This window comes from Episyrphus balteatus, chromosome 1 (assembly GCF_945859705.1).
Source record: "Episyrphus balteatus chromosome 1, idEpiBalt1.1, whole genome shotgun sequence".
NCBI lineage: Eukaryota > Metazoa > Arthropoda > Insecta > Diptera > Syrphidae > Episyrphus > Episyrphus balteatus.
This window is the reverse complement of record NC_079134.1, coordinates 132,502,235-132,527,359: the sequence shown is the minus strand read 5'-3', so window position 1 is coordinate 132,527,359 and position 25,125 is coordinate 132,502,235. Positions and strand designations below refer to the sequence as shown.

The 25,125-nt window shown below is 28.5% G+C and overlaps 3 protein-coding genes and 1 long non-coding RNA gene across 4 annotated transcripts in view; 2 read left to right on the top strand and 2 right to left on the bottom strand.

Moving 5' to 3' along the window:
* The window catches only part of LOC129919640 (potassium channel subfamily T member 2), a 485,782-nt gene that overhangs the window by 346,007 nt on the left and 114,650 nt on the right, over nt 1–25,125 (bottom strand). The gene's annotated exons all lie outside the window — the stretch shown is intronic.
* The window catches only part of LOC129919626 (uncharacterized), an 88,749-nt gene that overhangs the window by 16,574 nt on the left and 47,050 nt on the right, over nt 1–25,125 (top strand). The window lies entirely within an intron of this gene.
* LOC129919818 (uncharacterized) lies at nt 17,381–22,726 on the top strand. Its single transcript, XM_056000884.1, is given in 2 exon segments — nt 17,381–17,805; nt 22,526–22,726. Coding segments are annotated over 2 exon segments (600 nt in total). The 3' UTR covers nt 22,701–22,726.
* Nucleotides 17,405–25,125, bottom strand: part of LOC129919828 (uncharacterized) — a 50,462-nt gene continuing 42,741 nt past the window's right edge. Inside the window, exon 3 of the long non-coding RNA XR_008773120.1 lies at nt 17,405–17,505. This is a non-coding gene — a long non-coding RNA (uncharacterized LOC129919828). The remainder of the gene's footprint in view (nt 17,506–25,125) is intronic.

Genomic DNA, 25,125 nt, shown 5'->3' with positions numbered 1-25,125 from the left:
AATTTTCATCAACTTTTGGATTATATCAGATGTGATTTTGTGAAAATTTATGACACGAGATGATAATAATTCCAGTTTCCAACATAAACGTCATAATTATTATTATTTTCTGTTTCCTTTTATCATTTTTCTCGCATATTTATCTGAGTTTTCCATCAAAACCACAACAAAGACTAAGGCTGACAGTTTGCTAATTGAAGATACAAACATTTTCTCCAACTCTGTTTTATAAAAACAAAATAATTTCGAGAAAATAAGAAATTATTTTTTTTTTGTAGTTATTGTTGGAAAATTAATCAAGTTGAACCATGCGAATAGGTGAGTTTATTTCTTTTACAAAAGATGAATTTTAAATTAAGCTTTAAATATGTTTTTGTGTACCTTTGCACAAATTGTACAGGTTTCCATAAAAGAAAAATATGAAGTTATAAGAGCAGATGGGAAGTGTTTTTTTCTTTTTTTTTGTAATAAATAAAAGAAGATGTAATATGAACGGCAAATTAAATTAAATTTTTTTCCTGTTCATGTAAATGTAGGGTGATTGTGTATTCTTATTCTGCTGTCAGAAGTTAAGAGGATGGTATATTCGGGAAACAAATGGTTTTATAAAAACATAAATAACATTTTATAATGTCCTTACATTGTCACATAGAACTTTATTTTTGTGTTTTTTTTTTTTTTTTTTTTTTTTTTTTAATTTTACATCATTAGAAGATTAAATAAAAAGTTCGTGACAAAAATATTAGCTTTTATGAAAAGAAAACTTTAAGAAACTCGAAAGGGAATTATAGAAAAAAGTTTAAGGATCTTAAAAACATTACGTTTTGTTTGTCCACGAAATATGTACCTACGCATAAGAGTTCCAAATGATAATCTTAAACTTATTTTCATTTAATTTTTGATTTTTTTATTTTCAATATGTCAATATTTTATTTCTTTTTAGAAAATTCCAAAGCTTAAAATTATCTGTCAATAAATTATAATTTTTAAATATAAAAAAAATATAAAAACTATTTTTATATTTAATAAATTATTATAATAACAATTATAATATACCAATGATATAGTAGAGAAATTACGGTGAAACGTAGGGAAAAAGTTTGAAATAAAGTTTTATTTGCATATTATTGAAGGACTTGCGATATAGGTGCTATAGGGCAATTTTAGGATTCGTAAAAAAAATCGAACTCGAGATAACAATTTTACATGACATTACGATGATGGAGAATGCCAAAAAAGTGGGTCCGGCAATTCTGTCTGCCTGTCTAAACTATTGGAGCTATTTTCTTCAAACTTTGAAGTAAACAGTTTTGGGTGATTCACTAGGGGACAAATTGAAATTTTTTATTATGTCATTAAATACTGTAAACAGGGGTAAAAGGGAAAGATGAAATTTGGGCTAAAACGCGATGTTGTAGAAAGTTGATTGTTTTTTGCTATAGATAGATGAGACTAATTTAAGAATAACTGCATTTAAGAAAAAATTCTTAAAAATTTTTAAACTAAGCTATAACGTTTTGTTTGAACGTTGTAGACGTGTTGGGGTTATGACAAAATGATGATTTTGGGTAGGGAAATTTTTTGTTTGACAATTCTAAAGGTGCCAGGTGAAAGATGAGGGAAAAAAAAGTAGGCCTCAGATACGGATTTTTTTCCAACACTCTGCGTTTCGAAATATGAATTTTTGAAAAACACCTTGTTTTAAGGGGTATTTTTGGGTAGTTTTTGATTGTTAGCTTTTTTTTTTTTTTTTGAGAGTTCAAAAAATCTCAAACTTATATAGTCGAGTCAAATTAAACATAAAATTTGTAAAATCTCCCGCGGGTAGCGGGGAAACCACGCAACTTAAAATTAAATCATCATGGATTTGCTTCCCTACAGTCCTAGAGAACATCCCTACAAAGTTTGAGCAAAATCTAAAATGAGACAGCAATTCCGATTGAACGCTTGCATACGGAATGACAGTAAACGGTCCGTAAAATTGTTGTAATCGAGAGCGGTGAAATTTTTTTTTTAACTTTCTTATTTGACCTTTTAGTAATGCAGCCTTATACTCATTTTAGAGATGCATCGACTTTCCCTGGATTCCGAGGTATGTATAAAGCTAATTTGACTCCACTAATAGGACATGCAGGATTTGGCCTTATACATAGTAAGTTTTGACTGAATAACGAAAGAAACAAGTTTAAAAAAAAACGTTTTTTGACCATTTTTAACCGATTTTCATCGTTTTTTATTTTTATCTTTTTTCCTTTAATAGATACAGGAATAAAGTATATGGAATGGAGTAATGATAAACCATTACCTAAATGTGTGCGAAGTTTCAATCATTTTCTTAAACACAGTTTTGAGATAACGGTAAAATAAAATGTTAGAATTCAACAGTTATAACCTGTTGAATTCTAACATTTTATTTTGACCAAGAGCAGATAGAAATTTTATTAAACTTTAAACCTTTCATTTGGTATATCACACATAACGGTAGACTAACTACAAGCTACGCAATGTTAAATCAAGAAACTTGCGAAAAACCTCAAAACACCAGTGGAGATCTGTTGCCCCCCCAAACAGCCACCAGCGTGGGAAGTACCATAATCTCAGTCTGGAAATTCGACATGGTTGACATTAAAAAATTCTAACTTCTCTTGTAGGCATCTTTGAAATGAGATTGATACGTCATATGAAAGGTGAAATAATAAGCTTTCACATGGTATAAAATTTTGTATAGGCTGTCAAACAAAAAAATTGATTCCATAGGGTGAGAACATAAAAATAAATGTTTTTTTTGTTGCTTTTTTTAATGAAATTTGATCGAGTTCAAAAAATTTTAGCTCTTTTTGTAGATGTCTCATAGATCTGATCGATATATAGATTTTGAGCTAAGACATTCAGATGGTATAAAATTTTTTATAGGTTGTTAGGGAAAAAAATGGAATTAATGACGTGAGAGGATAAAAATTCATGTTTTTTTTTTGCTTTTTTTATGAAAATGATTGTTTTCAATAAATTATTTTTATACTTTTTGCGCATTGTAAAAACTCAAAATTTTGATCTGAAACCGTTTCTGAGAGCCTTTAAGTTGGCTTTTCAGCATATTTTGTTTAAACCATTAAGTTTAAGACACCCTTTATAGTACATACCTTTATAGTACCTACCCATATCGTCTGTGGAAAACAAAATTGTTCTAACTTCATAGAATTTGATATAATTTCTACAATTTTGAGTATTTTGTATTTTTATGTACACCCTTGTACCGAAAAGAAAAAAAAATATCACGAAAAACTTTTCACGTAAATATTTCATTATAAATTAAAACTTTATTGTAAATAAAGCAAAATGCTGCTTTTGCCAGAGTATAGGTACTTTAAAACCCATTCAATGATCAATCGCACTAAAGAATATTTATCAAGTAATAAAACTCGTTCATGTACTTAAACAGCTCAACTCAATAGATTGATGACCAGTACTTTAGAAACAAATAAAAGAATTTTAGTGGTTTCAATTCCCATTGACAAATTTTCAAGTTGTTAATCCTCAAATAAATAAAAATAAAAAAAAAAAAACAAAGAAAAACCACTAAAATCCTTCTCAATAAGTACATTGCATTAAGCTAATTGGTTGATTATCCTGGATTTATTTTTATTTACACATTTAATTCCTCTTTTATGTGGCTAACCACAAAACAAAACTACACAACTAACCGATTGCTTTTGGCACGATATACGCATACAATGCAAACAATAGCGAAACAATTCACCAGATTTTATCCCTCATTGTTAAGTTGCTTTGGTAGGTACTTAGCAGCCTACAAAAACAAATATCTGCCAATAAAACACACATCGAGAGTTGTTTTTATACATATAAAAATAAAATTCTCCGATAACTAATTCAAAGATAGATACACATCAATAGATAGACACGTGTGCATAGATACATCGTGTTGATGCTTTTACATGTTATTTTGTAGATGCGACATAGACCACACAATAAATTCAATGGATAGTGCGGTTACATTTAACCTTTAAGGATGTGCTTAGTGCTAGTATAGAATGTGATCGCCACAATTTACTGTACCTATCCTATCAGAGATGGTTTTCCTGCAGGAGATTTTTACTATTTTTTTCAAATAAAGGACGAAAATACATGCGACGAGATGCCACATATTGATAGCATCAATTTACCTAAATTTGTTTTATACTTGTGTATGTTTTGTGTTCATTTAACACGTAAATATACTCAAAATCAATTATTATTGAAAAAAAAAGGACATAAAAAGGATATAGCTGCTGTTCGGTTTATTCCAGGTTTTCAAAACCATTATCATGCAATTCAAAGGACCCAAACCTAATGAATGTCGAATGTTGGAGAGAGAATTTAATGAGACTTCCAGTAGTTACAAACCAGTAAGCCTTTTTTTTTTGTATTTTAATAGTTATTACTCCTGTGCTCAAGCAAACAGACTTAAAATTGTCACATAAAGTTTTTGAAAAATTTATCTTCTAGCAAAAGGAGTACCTATTCATTCTATGTACATTTTATAGAAACTCCCAATGCACACAAGATGCAACCTACTTTGAGAGTAAACAACTTGGTTGTGTAGAGAATAGTTTGGAAGTATAAAGTTTTCAGTTAGCAGCATACCGCACACACAACGGCAGTAAGGTTAATCCGTTTTTAAAATATAACAACTCTCCCTAAGGATATTTTTATTTGCCAGATAGTTTTGTTGTTCAGTATTTAATTCCTTTTATATGGCAAGAGTATAAAAGAAAATGTTTTATTTCTGATTGCAAGATAAAAGTATTTTTGTCGTAGCAAGATATTCATGCTGGGTTATTTTATTTACAAACACAGACGTTTTCTGGAAATTTGTTAAGTTAAGCAGGAATAACTAAGTTGAGAAGAAAAGAGTAAATAACTCTTTTGAAGTGAAAAAATACTCGTTAATTAGTTTTTTTTTTGGAAAAATCAGTTTACGTGGTAACACATGAATTTAAATATTTTATAAAGTTTGTCTTTTATAGACTTAAGGCTGCCTACATTTAAAACTTGATTTAAAAAAAAAAAGTACGACTTTTTTTAAAATCTTTATTTTTGAAAGTTGTTCCGGAATGTTCCAAATTTTATTTGAAAAATTTTCAAAAATCAGGTTTAGAGACAAAAAAACAACGTTTTTGACTTAGCCTACCACTTTTTCGTTTTTACATTTTCAAAAATTTCATGTTGAATATTTACATTTCTTAAGTCGAACCTACTAAAATCGTAAAAAGAAAACAGAAGATTTTCTAATTTTTTTTTATTTTAAAATTTTCAGAAGGGGTAAGAGTTTACTAAAACTGTTTTTTTTTTTAGTTTAAATGTCTAGTTCTTTGTTTTTCTTAACGATTTCAACTTGGAACAACTTTTGGAATTTAATTTTTTTGAAAAACTGGGACCTATGGAAATGTTTGATGTACTTTGAAAGTAAAAAACTGAAACTCACTCAAAATATGTAATGGTTAAATATTCTATTTAAAAACATGGAAACTTTTTTGAAAAATGAATTTAACTACCTTAATTTTTTGGAACAATGCACAGTGCGTCGAGTGTATGGGGGATGTGAACAAAAATCAGAATATAAATGATTTGTGTTCCTTTGAATAAGAATACCTTCAGAAACACATATTCATGGTATACCTATTTCACCAAATAAATGATAAATTTCACAAAAAAATAATAAATATTTAATTATTATCGAATTAGAGACAACTCTGTAGGTGAAATCCCTAAAAAAAGTATTTGACATCAAGCGACGATAGTTATCTTGAAGATCTATTCCTGATCAAAAGAAAATTTGACTAATTTTACACAAACGGACGAGTTTCATATCCACAAAAATATAAGTTTTTCTGCACGTGACAATTAACGATTTCATAAAACGTCGTAAATACAGTCGTATTGTCCAAAAAACGACAAAAGTGCTATTAAATTCCTCGATATTTTGGAACAAAATATTTGGAACATCCACAGTTTTTTGTTTTACTTGAAACAAACACGTAAAGCACCTTAATCTTTGAAAATTTTGCAATTTAAGCCTATTTTTCGACAAAATCCTTGTTTTTAAGTGCTAAAAATGAGTATACAAAAATGTAAATATATTGAAGATGAGCAAGTATGAGCAAAAAAGGTGACCATGTGTTTTAAGTAGAAATATAGGGGAACCTAGTAGCATACAAGATTCTGCTACAGCTTGCTACAGTCTAATATAAATTTAGTTTTTGAGTCACAAAAAACAGACTTTTTTAGGTTAAATTTTTAAAATACTAATTTCACTTTACAAAAACAAACTGAAATACGCATCTGATCAGCAGATATTCATTTTTAAAATTAACAAAAAAAAAGTCAAGAACATTTGTTTTTGTTAAAAAAAAAAAATGATAAACTTCAATTTGAACCTAAGCTTGAATAATCTAAACACCATGAAAAACAACACTAATCTTTTTGAATCTTGAATTTAAACAGTAAAAAACTGTGTTTTATTAGGCGTGTTTTTTCTATTATTCAGTAGCTACTCACTTTTCATTTTATTCGCAAAACAATAATAAAAATTACACATGTAAGTATTTGTTTTTATTGTTTTTCGAATAAAATAAAAAAATGAGTAGTTACTGAGTTGTAGAAAAAACACGCCTATTATTGTAGAATATGAGCCCTTCATGTTAAGCACCGGTTTTTTGTCATATAATGGACTTGATTTTTTTATTTTTGTCCAGTGGTCAACGCACTGTGCAATGGTAAGAAAACTTTTTAAAAGTTGAAAAAATATAAAAACCTTAAAAATCGATAAAAGGGGGTTAGAACTTTTTTTTCGAAAGTTTGGTTTATCTTTAAAAATGAATTTTACTATCTTAATTTTTTGGAACAATGGTAAGAAAACTTTTTAAAAGTTGAAAAATATATAAAAACCTAAGAAATCGATAAAAGGGGGGTTAGAATTTTTTTTGTTTTTGACTACTAACTTTCGAAATATTGAACTTAGAAGTCCAAAAATTTTAAAACATTGTTAGGAACAACTTTTAAAACCTGCAACAACCTTCAAAAATTAAATTTTCGAAAAGGAGATAGGTCAAAAACGTTTTTTTTTTTTTTGCTCTAAAACCTCGATTTTTGAACGATTTGGGAACAACCTGGAACAACTTAAAAAAAAATATTATTTAAAAAAAGAGGGGTTAACTACACACACTCTACGATAGTAGGTTTATCTCAAGAAAATCTCCGTACTTATGTCATTTTGTCAGAGTCAGAAACGCCAAAATCATAAAAATACGTCGATTTTTATTAAAATCGCCCTATTTGAGCCTTACATTTTTGTTACTGAAGCATGCTATTAAGATGGAACCTCAGGCCTCAGCATTGTAGATCCAATACTATAAAACAAAAAATCTGAAATGCTCCAACTTCAGAGGCATCAGTCCTTATAATATCGCTTACTAGTTTTTCTTTTGCTGTATTATATGAACGCCAGAAGCCTTTCATCCTTTTAAGTATGGTTTTATATCAGGAAATTCCACTATTAACTGTCAGGCAGGTAAGTAAGCCAACAAAATGTTTAATATTATTTAAAAATATTGTTTTCAAAATAAGAAATAAATTAGGCTTAAATATAAACCAGATTCCAAAGAGATTACAGCAAATACTTTTGATGAATGCTTAGATTTTTATTACTTAAAAATAACAAAGTACCTAATCTTTTAAACAATTGTGGAATAATGAAAAACATAATTTTCCAGAAGAAAAAAAATCGTTCTAACAATTTATCTTAAAATAAACTTGATGGACATCTTTTTTTTTTTTTTTTTCTTGTTTGGCTTTCTAAAATTTATCGAAACTTTTATACAAATAAAAAATCAATATAGACACTAATGGAAGTTCTAACTTGTTTTCGTTTCTATCAAGTGTCTATTTTTAATAATGGAAAAGAATACGGAGAATCATTAATTCTCTGACAACTATGAAAACAAAAGAACAGAAAAAAAATAAACAAAAACAGCAAAAAAATAAGAAAGCAGGACATTAAAAGTGATTGTGCCTTCAAATAAGAAAAAAAATTTACTTGAAGTATGTTTTTGTGCATTTCTCTTGGTATGTCATTAGTTTTTCACTGAATTTTCAATAAGAAATAAAGAACGCGACTGTGTCGCACGTTTTTGCTTTTGTAGTTTAAAGCTTTTTCTTAAGTTATCAGAAGAATAATTTTAAAAACATTAGAGGGAAAAATAATAGTCTTTTTTCCAAAACTTTTTTTTTTTTTTAAATTTAAATACATTTTATCAAAAAGTGATCAGTAATATCTGTTTTTTTTTTTTTGTTTTTATTTAAAATAAAATTAGTTCAGCCATTGACGAAATTAACAAAATACATTTAAAAAAATCATTTTTTTAAACGGCAACGCCATATTTTTGTTATACCTATGATATTTTTAACCAAAACTAAATACCTACGCAATTTTGTTGGAATCACCTTGTATACACCAAATTCAATCGAAATCGTTATAGACGTTTTTGAGAAAATTGCAAGACATCGAAAACATTATACATCAGTGAAAACGAGTAAATTAAGCAAACATTTTTTTAACATAAAACCAATACTTGCCCCATAGAGCAAGTCTAAAAGAACTACCGGACTAATTACAAAAATATGAAAGTTAGCGGACCAATTAAGCGTTTTGTAAGGAATAGTACCTACAATACAAAAAAAATAGCCCTTGAGTAAAGTAAAGGAGAAGCAGAAATTCATACAATAAAAATATATGTATTGTACAATATATAAAAAAATGTATGTACGATGAAATCAAAATATAGCTCAATTTATAAATAAAGTCTTATTTCATTGATTTTTGTTTCTGGGTAGTTATCAATGCATTTTTCTTGTTCTTGAGTTGCATGTTCCACTATTAATTAAAGGATAAAACAAGCTAAACAGCTAAAAGTATTTGAAAAACTGTATTAAATTTCATTCATCAAAAGTTATTAAAATTAGAAAAAACATATTGTGAAGTGAATGTTTTTTTTTTTAGATTTGATGGTTCTAGTATCCTAAAGCCATAGGTATTGGTATCAAATTAGAGGTGATGTTGAGTTAGTTATGCATGTGAAATATTTTAAAAATTATTCATGGGAAAGTTGAGAGTTTTAGATTGAAGTTGTTGGGGTGAAATCGGCTAACGCGATAATCGATAAAATTTAAATAACCAAAATCGACGATTTTTGGAGCAAAATTATCGGTTTTTGACTATAAACTATCACGGAATTTGAATTTTTCAGTACAAATTATTTTTTTTTTTTAATATCTCCTAAAAGTATACAGAAGACAAAGGATGACTTTTTTTGGGGAAACCGACGAAGTTACGAATACCAGAGTTACAGGCGACAGAGTTACGAGCGTCAAAGTTACGCGAAACCGAAGTTACGAAAAACTAAGTTACGAATTCTAAAGTTGTGTTAAGCTATGACATGTGATTTTTGGGTTGGCAACAATTGCGAGGAACGACATGGAATTATGGAAATACAAACAAGAGATTAACATTTTTCTCATTAGTCAGAACTAAATGAGTAAAGCGAAAATGGGTGTTATTTAATCTTGTAAAATTTTGATTGGATAGGTATAGATATACATACATATATGGTTTTGTTTTTGTGAGAAGATTGCGCTTAAATAGAATAAAAAACATGAGTATACTTATGTAAGTTTGGGGGACATAATTGAATTTAACTTCTTATTTGTCCAACTAATATTGCAAATACGTATTTTTTTTTTTTTCTATTAATTAATATAATTATTCATAGCTTATTTTGTAATACCCACTTTGTTATTATTTATATTAAAATAATAACCAAACCACCCCTTTTGTTTACAGACGTTATTTTGGTGTGGTGAACTGTTGTTGCAATTGTTGCCAACCCAAAAATCACATGTCATAGCTTAACATAACTTTAGAATTCGTAACTCTAGTTTTTCGTAACTTCGGTTTCGCTTAACTTTGACGGCCGTAACTCTGTCGCGCGTAACTCTGTTATTCGTAACTCCGTTACCATTTCCTTTTTTTGTGTATCCATTTCTCGAGGTGGATAATCGATTGCCGTTTGAATTTAAAAAAAAAAGTAATTTTTGGGGATTTTAGGGACTTTGAAATTTTCAGTCGGTACACTGTGGTGTATGCGTACTTTGTTATGGCAATTTTGAAAATTTGTTTTTTTTTTTGAATACATATCTGCTAAACGTAGGATGGACAAACGATGATTTTTGGTATGTATCCATTTCTCAAGGTGGACAATGTACATATACATATAGAACTCGAGGTAAACAAACGATTGCAGTTGGTTTTATAATTTGAGTGTTAACGAATTTTCATTTTTCAGACTTGCTACAAAAAAAAAAAAAGAATGTGCTCTAAAATATTTTTGAAGGGTGGACAAACGAAAATTTTGGGTGGACAAACGAATTTGACAAATTTGGTTCAAACATTTTGAGGTCGCAGTTCTGGCTTCACGGGATTTCAAAATCGAGATTTAAGCTGTTTTTTTTTAAACAATTAATTGCAGAACGCGTAATAAATAACGTACAAAAATCATATTGAAATGAAAGCTATTTCTCTCGTCTATAAATATGTATCAAAAATATTTTTCGATGTTTAACAATATTAGATATTAGGTATTTACTTCTCAAAAAAGACATAACACACAAAATGATATTTTCATTAATTGGCTTTAATTCTCGTTGTAGTGGATGCATTCTCATTATTTTACTTTACAATATGTTCGTTTTGAACATAATTATGATTACTAATAGTACAGGGAAAATAGTACATAAAATCAAGAAATAAAAAAAAAAAAAATTGTTACACTCATGAAACTTGGCAAAAAGTTTCCTTTTGGGTACAAAAAAGTCCATACAAAAAAGTTAGTTAAAGATATGATAAAATTCGGAATTAGTACCACAAAAACTGGGAAAAAATTATTACATCAATGAAAATTGGTACAAATGTTTGATTTATAACAGAAACCAAGAATCTAAGTAGTCTATAAAAATATTTTAGGTGAAAGGGTGCTTTTTTTTAGAAATAAGGGAAATCCGCGATAAGTCATGGTATAAAAGTTACCCTTACGAAATTTACTAAAAATGTTGTCTTTCCCATGGCAATTACGAATAAAGTAAAACTATAAATTTGTTTCATGTGAAAGGGTGTTTTTTTTTTAGGTGTAGAGAAAATATGGGTACATTTGAAAAAAATGAGTAATAAAAGAGTAGTATTAGTGGTACCCTATTGAAATTCAGGAATTATGTTACTTTTAAGATAAGAAACAAGAATCTTAAGTGTCTATAAGAATTTCATAGTTAAAAGGGTGTTTCTTTTTAGTGAAAACAAAAATGACGGATCACCCTAATGAAATTTGGTGAAAACTTTGAATTTGGGATAGAAAGCAAGGTGTGTGTTTTTTTCGAAGAGACAGTAAAATCTGTAATTGGTCCCAAAAAGCCAAGATTCATTTTATTTTTGGTTTTGATGACCATTTAAACGTTTACCTATACATAAGTTCTTAGACGTTTTACACGAATCATTGGCTTTTTGGGACCAATTACAGATTTTATGGTTCGGAGCGGTTTTTGTTTATCTGATCATAATTTTTGGAGTTTCTCCATAGTTTTAGCTCTGCGTCGACTCAAAATTTATTAAAATGTGAAATATATTATAATCTTATTTCAAAACAACAACTAAATTGTTTTAATTTTCAAACTAAAAAAAAAAAACAAATCCAATTACATACTTAAAAGCAGTTTAAAATGTAAAAATTATAAAAATTAATAAACTTAATTATAATAATAATAAGACTCATAAAAAACAATAACCATCATTTAGCGGCCTGTCAATATACTCTTGTAGCCACTCACTGCACTTCTTTATCAAATTATGTGAAAATAATAAAAAAAAAAAAAACCATATCAACACCGAACGCTTGGACTGCATTAATTGACATCCTTTTTACCAAACAACACGCGTCCTTTTAAAAAAAATACTTGAATAATTAATTTCCTTATGAATGCACATGCGGACATGTATCCTTTTTTAATGAGATTGAAAATTCTCAGTAATTTTTTTTTTTTTAACAATAATTGACTTAATGTAATATTTAATCAATATAAATCTGAATTCGATTCAATTGCAGCAATTTAATTAATTAATTTTAATAAAATAAAAAATTGATGTCTGACTTACCAGTGATTTTATATGTTTGTATATATTTTCTTGGTTTAAATGTAAATTTAAGAAAAAATTAAAAATCCAAAAATTTGGTGTATTCCATTCTCCCAGGATGATGTGAATCAAAAAAAGCAATTTTGAAAAAATCCACTAATAGCACTTGTTACTGTTATTTTTTTTTTTTTCAAATTTTTATTCAATATTTTTGTCCTTAAATATTCTAAGACAACAAATGACATTTAACACTAATTCCGCACAATATTCATTACAAATTTACATAAATTACCAATTTATTTTTTAATATATTTTTATTTTTATCAATTTACATCACATTCAAATTTATTATATTTTATTCAATAAATGTTTTTTTTTTTTAATTAAAACTAACTCTTTCATAGGCAAAAATAGGTGTGGGTTGTTTGGGAGAAAATCAATTTAATTAAAAAATATTGGTTGATAACATCCAGTGAACCGATCAGAAACACGAACAGACAAAAAAAAAATCAAAGCCAACCCTCGGCACTTTCGAAAATTAAATTGCATACAGAAATCAAGGGAGAACAACAACAAAAATATGGGTCAACCAATATCCAATTAACGGTATATACGAATCGTATTTAGGCAATTTTCCAATGGTAAAACGGAATATCCAAAAAATATCGAAATTTTAATTCCACGTTTTTTTTTAATACAAAAAACATGCAAATATAGTTTTTTTGACTTCCGCTATGAATGTATAGATATTTTGTAGGTGCGTTTGCATTTCCAATAAAAACACACGCACACACACACACAGGATACACAATCCCGGTATCAAGGCGCCCAAATATTATACAAAAACAAAAAAACCCAACACAAAAACCGTTCTAACGTATCATGTTAAAAGCACAACGAATAAAAACAAACTGAATTACATAAAATTTACAGATTCACTGAAAACCCCCGACATTTGACAAAAGGCTGGTAAAGACGACAATGTCTACCGGTCCAACTAACACAACAGTCGGCTGGAAAAAAAAAACACGGATAAATCTGAAAGCCGCACTCAGTGTGTGGAAAAGTTTTTTTTATTCTTATCAAAACGGAAACAACACCAGAAGAAGAGAAGAATTTCAGAAAGAGAACCGGAAAATGTATGACTTCCTTCGTAGGAAGTCTTCGGAAAATGTTGATAGGTGACGCGGTAATTCTGGGAATGTTGATAAACAAAGTTAGGATAGGTTTGAAAAGTTCGACTTTAATGTCGAAGTTTCCCTTTCCTGATGCAGTTTTGAGAGAGAGAGAGGAAATCCTACACTCAAAAGCTCCTTTTTCGACCAATCAGATGCGATGGAAGGTTATTAAGAGAACATAAAAGCACAATAAGAGAGTAAAAGTATCTAACTTTTTAAGCTTTTTTCAGTTGGATATTTTTTCACCACGATTCAAAAAGGGGTAGTTAATTTATGAGAGAAACGGTATTTTGTATCTTAAAGATACATTTTCATCCGAAACCGTTTAAAGAGAATTTAAGATAGAAAAAGTTTTAATAAGCTTAGCGAACCATGTGCGCGTAGGTCTTCTATTGTTTTGGATGTATCTACCGGCTTGTGCTTGTGCCTGCTACCCCCCGTAGATATTTCTATTTCATGGGGGGTGGGCTTATGATTCTATCGTCGTCGTTGTTGTCGTCGGTCGTCAATAGAAAAAAATCTTCTTGTTTATGTTTGTGAAAATCTACTTTAGATTTTCAATTGATAAATAAATGCCGGTGGATTTTCATTACTTTTTTTTTTTGCTTTTTGTTTTGATGTTTAATGAAGCGTGGTGTTGTTTAACGCTATAGGCGGAATAGTCTGGGTGACTTGGTTGAGGTAGGTGGATTTTGTGTTGTATTATTCCCACGATGATTACTTATTATTTTTTTTTTTGTTTCAATTGTTTTTTTGTATTTGAACTTTGTATTGAAAAAGAATGACATCAGCGTTTAAAATTGTATCAACAGGTGCCGGGTAGATGAGAGTTTTATTTTATTTATTTTTTTTTTTATTTTCGTGTCCAAAGAGTTCAATGATTAAGACAAATTTTTATTGACAGTAAGTGCACTTTAGAGATACTTTAAGATAGGTATCCAGTGCAGTGACAATATTATGAGAAAAAAACAGAAATACACTTAAATGTGTTGCACGGTGTCATCATTTAGCGTTAAGGTGGCAATGTATAAATATTCTATATATGAGAATTTATTTGGATCAGATGGCAAGAAGATGTGAACTGTGTAAACATTTTTATATGGCATGTGTGTTAATTGATGAACGGTTGAGTGAATGTGTCATAGATGTTTACGTATTTTTTTGTTTGTTTTCTAGGTCACAAGTGAGTTGGTCGAACGTGAATGTAATACTTTTTTGTGATATTTCACAGAAACAAAACCGTTTAGATTGTTTTTATTAATTTTTTGTGTGAAGTTAAAAAAAAAAAACGCTTCAATTAAGAATTTTTTTTTTCATTGAGGAAATTATATGGTCTTGAGTTGTATTGAGTTTGGAGTGAACTGAGGTCACTTAACTGAAGTTTTCATAAATTGAGTGGCAGTACCTACTCGTAGTATACATACATACTAGAGTGGGTCTAAAAAATCGAAATTCTTTTTTTTTGATTTGGCACTCCGAAAAATCGATTGCTAGACACCTCTAGAATATACACACCAAATATAAGCTCTTAATATTAATGGGAAGGTCCTCCGCTTCGCAATTTTCCATTTTTACATCAAGCTTCTACGTAAAAAAAATCATTTTTTTTTGTAAATCAACTTTTTTACAAATTTCGTTTATCTAACCGTTTAATAGATATTTGAGGTCCAAAAAGAGAAAATCTTTAAAAATTCGTTTTTTGTTCTTAATTTTGTAACAAACTGAAAAATTATAATAATCACACGCGCAAGACATATTCTTGTAGAAAATAGATTTTTCCACAAAAAAGGTCTTGATAACTTTTTTCATTAATTTAACCATTCTAAAGATATTCGAGGTCAAATTTTAAAAAAAATTATAAAAACATTTTTTCACTTTTCAAAATTATCTAATTCACTGAAAATTCATTATTTTCAAATTAACAAGATATAGTCTTGTAGGGGCTTGAACGTTCTACAAAAAATTCCTTGGAATCAATTTGATTGCTTTAACCGTTTAAAAGATAATCGTATCCAAATCGCAATACGAGTCATAAGAAAACTACTGAAGTCAGTGGTCATTGGTTTGGATACGAATATCTTCTAAACGGTTAAAGCAATCAATTTGATTCCATTGAATTTTGTATAGTACGTTCAAGCCCCTACAAGAATATATCTTGCAAATTTGAAAATAAAGAATTTTCAGTAAATTAGATAATTTTGAAAAGTAAAAAATATTTTTATAATTTTTTTTTTAATTTGACCTCGAATATCTTTAGAATGGTTAAATTAATGAAAAAAGTTATCAAGACCTTTTTTGTGGAAAAATCTATTTTCTACAAGAATATGTCTTGCGCGTGTGATTATTATAATTTTTCAGTTTGTTACAAAATTAAGAACAAAAAACGAATTTTTTTTCTCGATTTTTGGACCTCAAATATCTATTAAACGGTTAGTTTAAAAGGCCTGTGTCTTGTGGACATTTTTTTTTACATATGGCCCACTTAGTCTATAATTGATTTGTGGACAACCAGGGTTGTAAAAAATCATTTTTGTTTTTTAATGCATTTGTTTTCCATTACAAATTAAAAAAATTTGTTGCAAATAAAAAACTGTGTGTTAAAAAAAAATATTCATTGCAGTGCAGCTAAAAAAAATTTTCATTTAAAAATATTTGCTTTAAAAAAAAAATATTTATTGCAAATATAAATATTTTGCATTAAAAAAATTTGTATTGCAAATAAAAAATTTTCTGCATTGGACACAAATTTAATGCAAAACGTGTGCATAAAAATATTTTCTTTTTAATATTCGTCGAATTTCTTTGACTATTTAGGCTAGCTCCGTGAAGCCAGAGCTGCGACCTCAAAATTTTTGAACCAAACTTGTCCATATCATTTGTCCACCGTTTTTCAATGTTTTTCCAACCAAAATTTTCGTTTGTCCACCCTTCAAAAAATTTTTTGAACGAATTTTTTTTTTATATAAGAAGTCTGAAAAATGAAAAATCGTCTGAAACACACAAAATTTGAGATAGACGTATGAAACCAACTGAAATCGTTTTTCAGTTGCAAAAAAAATACTTTTTTTAAAGCAAATATTTTTAGTTGCAAAAAATATTCCTTTTTTAAAGCAAATATTTTTTAGTTGCAATTAATATTTTTTTTAATTTCGATTGTATTTTTTTTTTTTTTCAATTGATATTTGTACAACTCTGGTACATACCTACACCATTAATTCAAAATGTCTTCTTCACTCGTTTCCTGCACTTAATTCACTCATAATTTTTTTTTTTCAAAAAAAATTGGTGTTTTTAAGTAAATACCTATTATTAGAATTTATTTCACTTTTCTTCGTAACAGGGAACTATCTATAAATACATTTTTCATATCAAGATCTTAAAAAAAGTTTGCTTATTACTTAAAGAGTTCAGTGAACTACGAGTACAAAATATCCATAATGTATATTAATACAGACTTTACGTCAGAACTTTGACACAAAAAATAAGAACTGTCTCTTCATTAACTTGTCAGCGACACGAAGTCGTCTTAAGTGCTAATTAAATGCCCAAATAAAATAATGATGTGACTTGGTCAGATGGATTCAATTCTTTTATTTTCTCTATCCATCTTTAGTTTAATCGTGAAGTTTCTCAGATACACGTGGTAATACTATTTATTAAGTGCGTATTGCGTCAATTTTATTGCCTCCAACAAAAAAAAAAAATGTTATTATAACATTCAACAAAGCAATTAAATTCACTATCGATTTCACAGACACAAGCACATACAATAATTTATTCAGTGAAAAATGTTACCGGTACAAAGCATATTCCTAATTGTCTGTTTGTCTACCATCATTAACCATTCGCGATCGTATCTCCTTTTTCCAAAAACCTCCGTTTTGCAGGTTGGCATATAATAATTTACCTAACAATTCATATTTGCTTAGTGTTTCCATACCTAATTGTATCTCTTTCCTGTTAGATAACAATGTCCATTTCAACACCAGTTTTTGTTCCAAATCAGAAAATGTACTTTGATTGGGGTTTTCAAATGAATTATGATCTTCCATGGAATTTGACTTCATTCTATTCAATACCAATTTGGCCAGGAGCCTATAATAAAAGAGAAGCTAGAGATATTGACCATTCCAAGTATCAGCAACATGTAAATGAAGGAGTACATTCAAATGATTTTACTGCTGGTGAATTATATATTGGTTTGGAGGACTTACTTGTGAGGAAAGTGGATGGATTTTTACATTGAATCAAATCTGATAAATAAATTATTAATTTTATCCACAGTTATGGTTTTCATGAGACATGTTTGTTGAAAAGTGTATGCGAGCTAGCAAAACATCCATTTCATGATGATGAGGAAAATTTGATTACGGAAGTTGTGACATTTATTTTAAGGTCAGTGAATGTATACATATGTGGTTTTTGATTGGTTTTTATATCGGACTTTGTAAAGTGTTGAGATTTATTGCCAGTATTTGAAATAATTTATATTAGTTTTGCAATAGCTTATATCCGCAATGGGTTTTGTGGTTAAAAAATGTCACTCCTAGTTTAGAATTCTACACACAAACATTTCATTTGGCATAGAACTAAGAAAAAACAAACAAATATATTTGGTGATTAATGTTGACCAGTTTTTATAGGAATGATTTTTTACCACACAACATTGTTTTTGATTTTATTTCAATACAAAAATTGGTTATTTCTATTTATTTTATTTTATTCAATTATTTTTATATCTGAGTTTTATATTTATATTTTATTAAAATACACATTAAGAACAAAAATTGAAAATTGTAGGAGTACTTTTTCAAAAGAAAAAATTCAATCCCCTACTTTTGAAAAGTTTAGGTATCATAACAAAAATTTTGTTAATGAACAATTTTTGAAAATTTTGTTCTGGATTTACATTATGTGGAAATGCAAAAGAAGCTTTTGCAAATAAATTCATTCTATAATTAAACTAATAATAACACGGTGTTACAAAAATGAAGTTTTAAAATATACGCGGGCGGAGACCTATCACGTTTTGTAGAGCTAGTCGCACTGATTACGAAACGGTACTTTAAAAGTCCCTAATATCCCCAAAAATCTGGAGTTAGGGGCAAAAAACAGTTTTTTTGACCTTCACCCATTGAAAAAAATCTAGCTTCGTCAAATTTTTACCAGTTTCTAGTTTTCGAGAAAATTCTTTTTTCAAAATATTTTTTGTTTTTATTTGTTTTTATTTTTCAATTTTCTCGAAAACTAGAAGACATATAATACAGTAAAATAAGGAGAAAAAAGGGGTAAATCTCGAAATGAATGTTAGTAGAAATTTTTTTTGCTCAATATCTTCCTTTTGCCATTCTATAACATATCTCAAAAGTCTAGAAAAATCTCATGTCCGCTTGTCGCGATTTCAAGGTCAAATCGCGAAATGGAGATTTTCAAAATTAGCAAAAATAGGCTATGGTATTATATACACATATGATACATGATTTCAAGGTATTTTTTAATGCTGATTCCAAAAAAATCTAAAATCAAGACAATCTGACGTCTCTGGAAAAAGTTATACCTGTTTTTCATCTGTCAACTCATATTATTATAACAGTTGCAAACTTACTGCCGAAAAACCCTTAAAAGTTATGGTAGATGAACCAAATTTTGCATGAAGATTTAGAATCCATCATTATTCAGAATCAAAACAATCAATTACAAAAAATATATATACCTACCTACGAAATAATGGTATTTTTTTATGTAGGGGCAAATTTTAGGATATGTACCAAAGAAGATTCTTGTTCATCTTAGGAATAAGTGCTAATAGGCTAATTTGTTCATTTTAATCTTTGTTTCGATATTCTTTAACTACCCTCAAAAATCTAAAAAAAATCTCATGTCCGCAAGTCCTAATTTTCTTGGTTTGAAGATAAGGTGCAGATTTGAAAAAATTGAAAAACTACTCTTCAGATATTTGTGTCAGATCAACATGAATAAGGTACATTACTTTTTAGGAATGGTCATATTGATTTGTTTGTGGGTTTTGTTGGAATCAGCGTTAAAAAATACCTTGAAATGATATGGGTTATGTTGGTATACATATAAGAATCTAAAGTTTTCTTATTATTTTTTTTTTAATCTGCACCTAACTTAGTTTAACCTGGAAAATTAGAACTTGCGGACATTAGATTTTTTTAGATATTTGACATAAGTTATAGAATATCCAAACAAAGATAGAAACAAAAAAATTAGCCTATTAGCACTAATTCCAAGATTGTACCAGGATGTTTTTTAGTGCACATCCCAAAATTTCCCCTTTTCTCAAAAAATACCATTTTGTCATAGATATAAATGTTTTTTCGCATTGCATTGTTTTGATTCCTAATAATAATGGATATGAAAACCTTCATGCAAAATTTGGTTCCGCTACCATTACTTTTAAGGGTTTTTCGGTAGTAAGTTTGCAACTGTTATAATAATATGAGTTGACAGATGAAAAACAGGTATAACTTTTTCCAGAGACGTCAGATTGTCTTGATTTTAGATTTTTTGGAATCAGCATTAAAAAATACCTTGAAATCATGTATCATTATGTGTATATAATACCATAGCCTATTTTTGCTAATTTTGAAAATCTCCATTTCGCGATTTGACCTTGAAATCGCGACAAGCGGACATGAGATTTTTCTAGACTTTTGAGATATGTTAAAGAATGGCAAAAGGAAGATATTGAGCAAAAAAAATTTCTACTAACATTCATTCCGAGGTTAAACCCTTATTTGACTAGATTAATAGAAACATATAGTTTTCACTGTTCGATAAGGAATTAATGGAGGCAGTTTTGTGTGTGAGTATTTTTTTTTATTAAAATTCACAGTCTGGACAAACATAGTATAAAATGAGTTTTTTTTCGCCTATTTTTAACTTCGAAATTGATTATTTCAAAAACTATTGGTCATAATATATTGATTTAAAAATTAGAAATAAATGTACAATTTTGCCTTTCGGAAAAGGTATCATTTATAACTGTAAGTGTTGCCGTTGTTTTTTAATAATTTTTTTTTATTTTGATAATTTTTTTTAGAAAACTGCCCCTTCCACCTAAAAGGGGAGAGAAAGACCCCCTCCCAAAGAAAAAAATGTTTGTATTGGACTCTTCTACAAAAACCTGTTATCAAATTCTGGCGCCCAAGTTATCTTACTACGTGCCAAAACAACATTTTTGTTCTATACCTAAAAGTTCGAATTTGGAATCGTAAATTTTTTTTTTCTAAGCCAATTTTTAACTGATTTTCATAAAAAATACCTCCTTTGATTTGGAAATAAATATTATTTTAGAATATATTTTTAAAACAGCATGTTTTTGTGAAATTATATACTTTAATTTGATGTCGAAGTTGGGTAAATGACGAAAAAAATCGAATTTTTGAACTTTGAGAGCATATAAATTCTAGGTGGTTTAACCGAGTTACATGTTTTATACATTGTTAAAAAGGTATATTTATCTCCTATCAGAAACTGTAAAAAAATCGAAAATGGTTGAAAATTTGACGAACTAGATTTTTTCAATGGGTGAAGGTAAAAAAAAACCGTTTTTGCCCCTAACTCCAGATTTTGGGGGTGTTATTGACTTTTTAAATACCGTTTAGTAATCAGTGTGACTAGCTCTACAAAACGTGATAGGTCTCCACCCGCGTATATTTTGAGTGTTACACCGTGTAATTTGGCAAAAAGTCAGATATTGGAAAACGATTCGATGCCCCGTTATAATATTATGGACCCTATATTCATGGACCCTACCTTCAACAATTAATACCTACTTGAATTTTCTAATCAAAACTAAAATAAATAAAAAATCGTATGGGAGTGGGGGTCAGTGTTCTACTAATCTTTTCGGGCCGGTGCGGTGGAATGAAAATCGTACCACCTATTTTAGGATTTTTTCAGGCTTTAATGTGCAATGGTATTAAATTAATACCACATTTTTACATAATGTAAGTAGAAACCAATGTCATGAAAAGAATTTACATAGAAATGTGGTATTAATATAATACCATTGCACATTGAAGCTTGAATATATACCAAAATAGGTGTAGGTTCGGCCCGTAAAAAGTTAAAAGCGATAGAAGCAATATCAAAAAATTGATTTCAAAAATTAAACAAAAAATATTTTAAGAGAACGACTTTATATATACAGGGTGTCCCAAAAGTAATGGATCAAACGAAATATGCTGATAGGCCAACTTTAGGGCTCTCAGAATTTGGTAACTTGTTTATCCCAAGTCCTTACGGTTTTCGATTTAATGCAGTTCTTGTGAAATTTCGAAAAATTCCGACTTTGCAACAGTATTTTGCTTCCTCCGCCCACAATTGATTTTTGTTTTTTACAATTCTTTCACTAAAACATTGCCTAATAATAAGAAACAATTAATTAATCAAAATATTTTTCATTTCATACGCCATTTCGCTGTAATTTAATTAACAGTTCCAAGTTTTATAAAAAATCAATTTCTTACTTTTATCTCAGAGCAACACGCTGACAAAAATTTGTATGGTGTAACACAGGTTTATTATTTTAAAAACTTGCCGTGTTATTGCAGTTTTTAAAAATGTATAAAAGTTTCCAAAGTTATAATTAGAACGAAAGATATTACAATTTGAATGCAAAAAACAGGGGTTTTCAGAGACCTCTCCTTTAACAAAAAATGATTGTATTGAACACCTCTACAAAAAACCGTTATCAAATCTCGGCGTCTAAGTTGTCGTACTCGTGCCTTGCGTTGATATGAATTTTTCACGAAAAAAAACACACATTTACGGGTATATCTCGAAAAAAAATATTATCCGATTATATGGTAAAAGCAGATTATTGTTGCTGAGACCCTCCAGGAACAAAGCCTCATTTTTAGTTTTTTTCGTCATTTTAGGTCAACCTTAAACTTGCTCAGGATCACTGTGTTAATTAATTTTTAGTCATTTGGCGATATTTTTCATACTAAATGTATCAGAGAAAATAAAAATAATTGCGTATACACCACAGTGAACCCTGAAATATATGATTTTTAGATTGTTTTTTTTAGACTTTTTTCTATTTCAAAAGAAATGTTTCATTATTTTCTTTTATCTCTTGCAGCCCTGCAACGCATGAAGCCTTTGGAAAAAATGAGATAATTTACAAGGAGGCATACGAAGAAGCTGAAAATAAAGGATTTTTAGGTGGAGATTGCGATAAATTATATCCACATTGTGAAGAAGGTTTCCTCGATATAATTTCAAATATTATTACAAATAAAGATGCAATTGACTAAAGTACTTAAATTTCTTTCCTAAAGTAATCAGTTATATTCTTGTGGATTCCTATTTCTTTCAAAGCAAGTTGTAATTTCAATTTTAGTTAATTGAAATTCAAAATAAAATTTTAATAATTTCTCAAAATTTGATAACATTAACAACGGAAGCTGGGCAGAATTTTTAAATCTATTTCCAACATTACTTCTATTAACTCCCGGAAACCAATACTTAATAATACTCTTGTCAAACATTGCTCTAATGTGTAGCATCTTTTATGGGATAAAACTAACAAAACAATCTACCAAAAGAGGAAGGGAGTAAAAGTACCTTCATAAATTAGAAACCCTCAAAAAATAAATCCTTTGATATTTTCTTTGCCTATAATAAAAAATACTTCTGTTCGACTTTTGTGTTCAGTGAAAACCACAACAATTCAAGAACTCATTCCATAATCACTCCCACAGCCCAAAATGATTAACTCAAAACTGTAGACACTTCCTCCAAACCACCCACATTGTTCTTTCTTCTTCTCAAACAAATATATAAGAGTCAAAGAGGCTCAAGAGCAACAACCATTTAACCCAGATTCTGAAGACTACTATGATTATAATAATGATGATGATGATGAAGATTATCAGAGCAGCCATTATCGATTTTGTAAGAATGTTACAGAGTCTTTGGGAAAATCAAATAAATCGAAGAAGAAGAAGAAATTACGAGTATATCTGCATTTGCTACCCCGGATAACCTTAACAAGACAGAGAATGTTCACATAGTTGTTTTTTTTTTTTTTTTTGTAATTGTCAAAGTCCTTTGCTTAATCAGATGTATATGAGGAGAATATCCTTGAAAGTGGAAAATGTGGCTTAGAGCGATAACATGCCGGATACAATGAAAAGTATTTTATCAAGTGAATTTCTCTGTCAACTAAAGCGTAAGGAGTACAACAGATGGTATTTAGTGTAGATAATTCGACTGATATTAGGCTACATTTTATACAAAAGATATGACTAAGACAATGAAAATAGAAAATAACAAAAAATAAATAAAAAAAAACTTGGTTTTGTTTGAGCTTAAAAGGAATTGGATTTTGTCACGTTCGATAAATCAGCTTTTATTGTACAACTTGTTTTCAATTGTAAAGGACAAAAGATTTCGAACTTTGCTAAGGAAAAAACTTTATAGCCGTAGGCAAGGAAGGTTCTTTTAAATATATACCTAATCATGTTTAAAGACAATGTTAATTTAATACAGAAGAATAGAATTGGAACAAGGATTTCGGTTTACTAAATTTAAAATATTTACTATCTTCTTTTTCTTCTTGTCATGTCGATTCCATACAACTTTCTTGGAAACACTCGAACTTTTGGTTTTAGGATCAAAACTATCACAACTACCATCAAAAGATATTTTTAATTTAAATTTGTAAGATATTCAACAAAAACTTGAAAAATAATACAAAATTTGTTTTAAAGTTACAAAAATATCTGTTTAAATGGTTTTGATTTCCAAATGAAGAGCGGCATTTAATTTCTTGTGTTACAAAAAATTTTTAGAAAAAAGAAATTAAAATTCATAGGATTAATTTTTTTAAAAGATAGTCTTTTACTATTAAAAAATCAAAAAATTTTCAAAACTTTAAACAAGATTTCAAAAAATTAAAAATTGTTTAAAAGAAAATTTAAAGTTTTTTATTTTTAATCCAAAAATGATTTTTTATTTTAATTTTCCTTAACAGAATAAAACTGTTTTCCGAAATTACATCAAAAAAAAAAAGAAAAGAAATTTATAGGTCGTTTGAAAACAAAATCTTAAAACCTTTGCTGAAGATAATTAAATAAAATGCACCACTTTGTCCAACAAACTTGTTTTTAGAATTCAAACTGCTTAAATTTTTTAAAATATTTGTATACAAATTTGGCAAACATATATGAAAAAAAATCATAAAATTCATTCTTCACAACTAAATAAACTTGAATTCTAAAAAGTGTGAAGTTCGATTCTTTAACTTATATGCATTTTTAGAAAAAAAAAACTTACTTCTTTTAGCCTTGATTTTTCAATCGTCAGTTAGACTATCAGAAGAATAAATGTCAGTATAAAAAAAACTTTTATTCCTAAGAATAAGCTCTAACTGATGTTTATCTGACTATTGAAAAATTAGCCCTTAATAATATAATAATAATAATAAAATAAAATTAATAATTTTTTGAAAAAAAAAATAAATGTGTATAATGGTTGCCAATTTGTAGCAATCAACTCCTAAGAACAGAATTTTGAAAATATTTAATAACCCGTTTTCGAAAATCTGATTTTTTTAAAAAATAATCTGATTTTTTTAAAAAATAATCATATTTTTTTTAAATCCAAAAAAAAGAGGTTGTCTGTAAAGCCGTACAATAATTTTACGTGATAACGTCGTCAGAAAACAGGTTGTGTGCT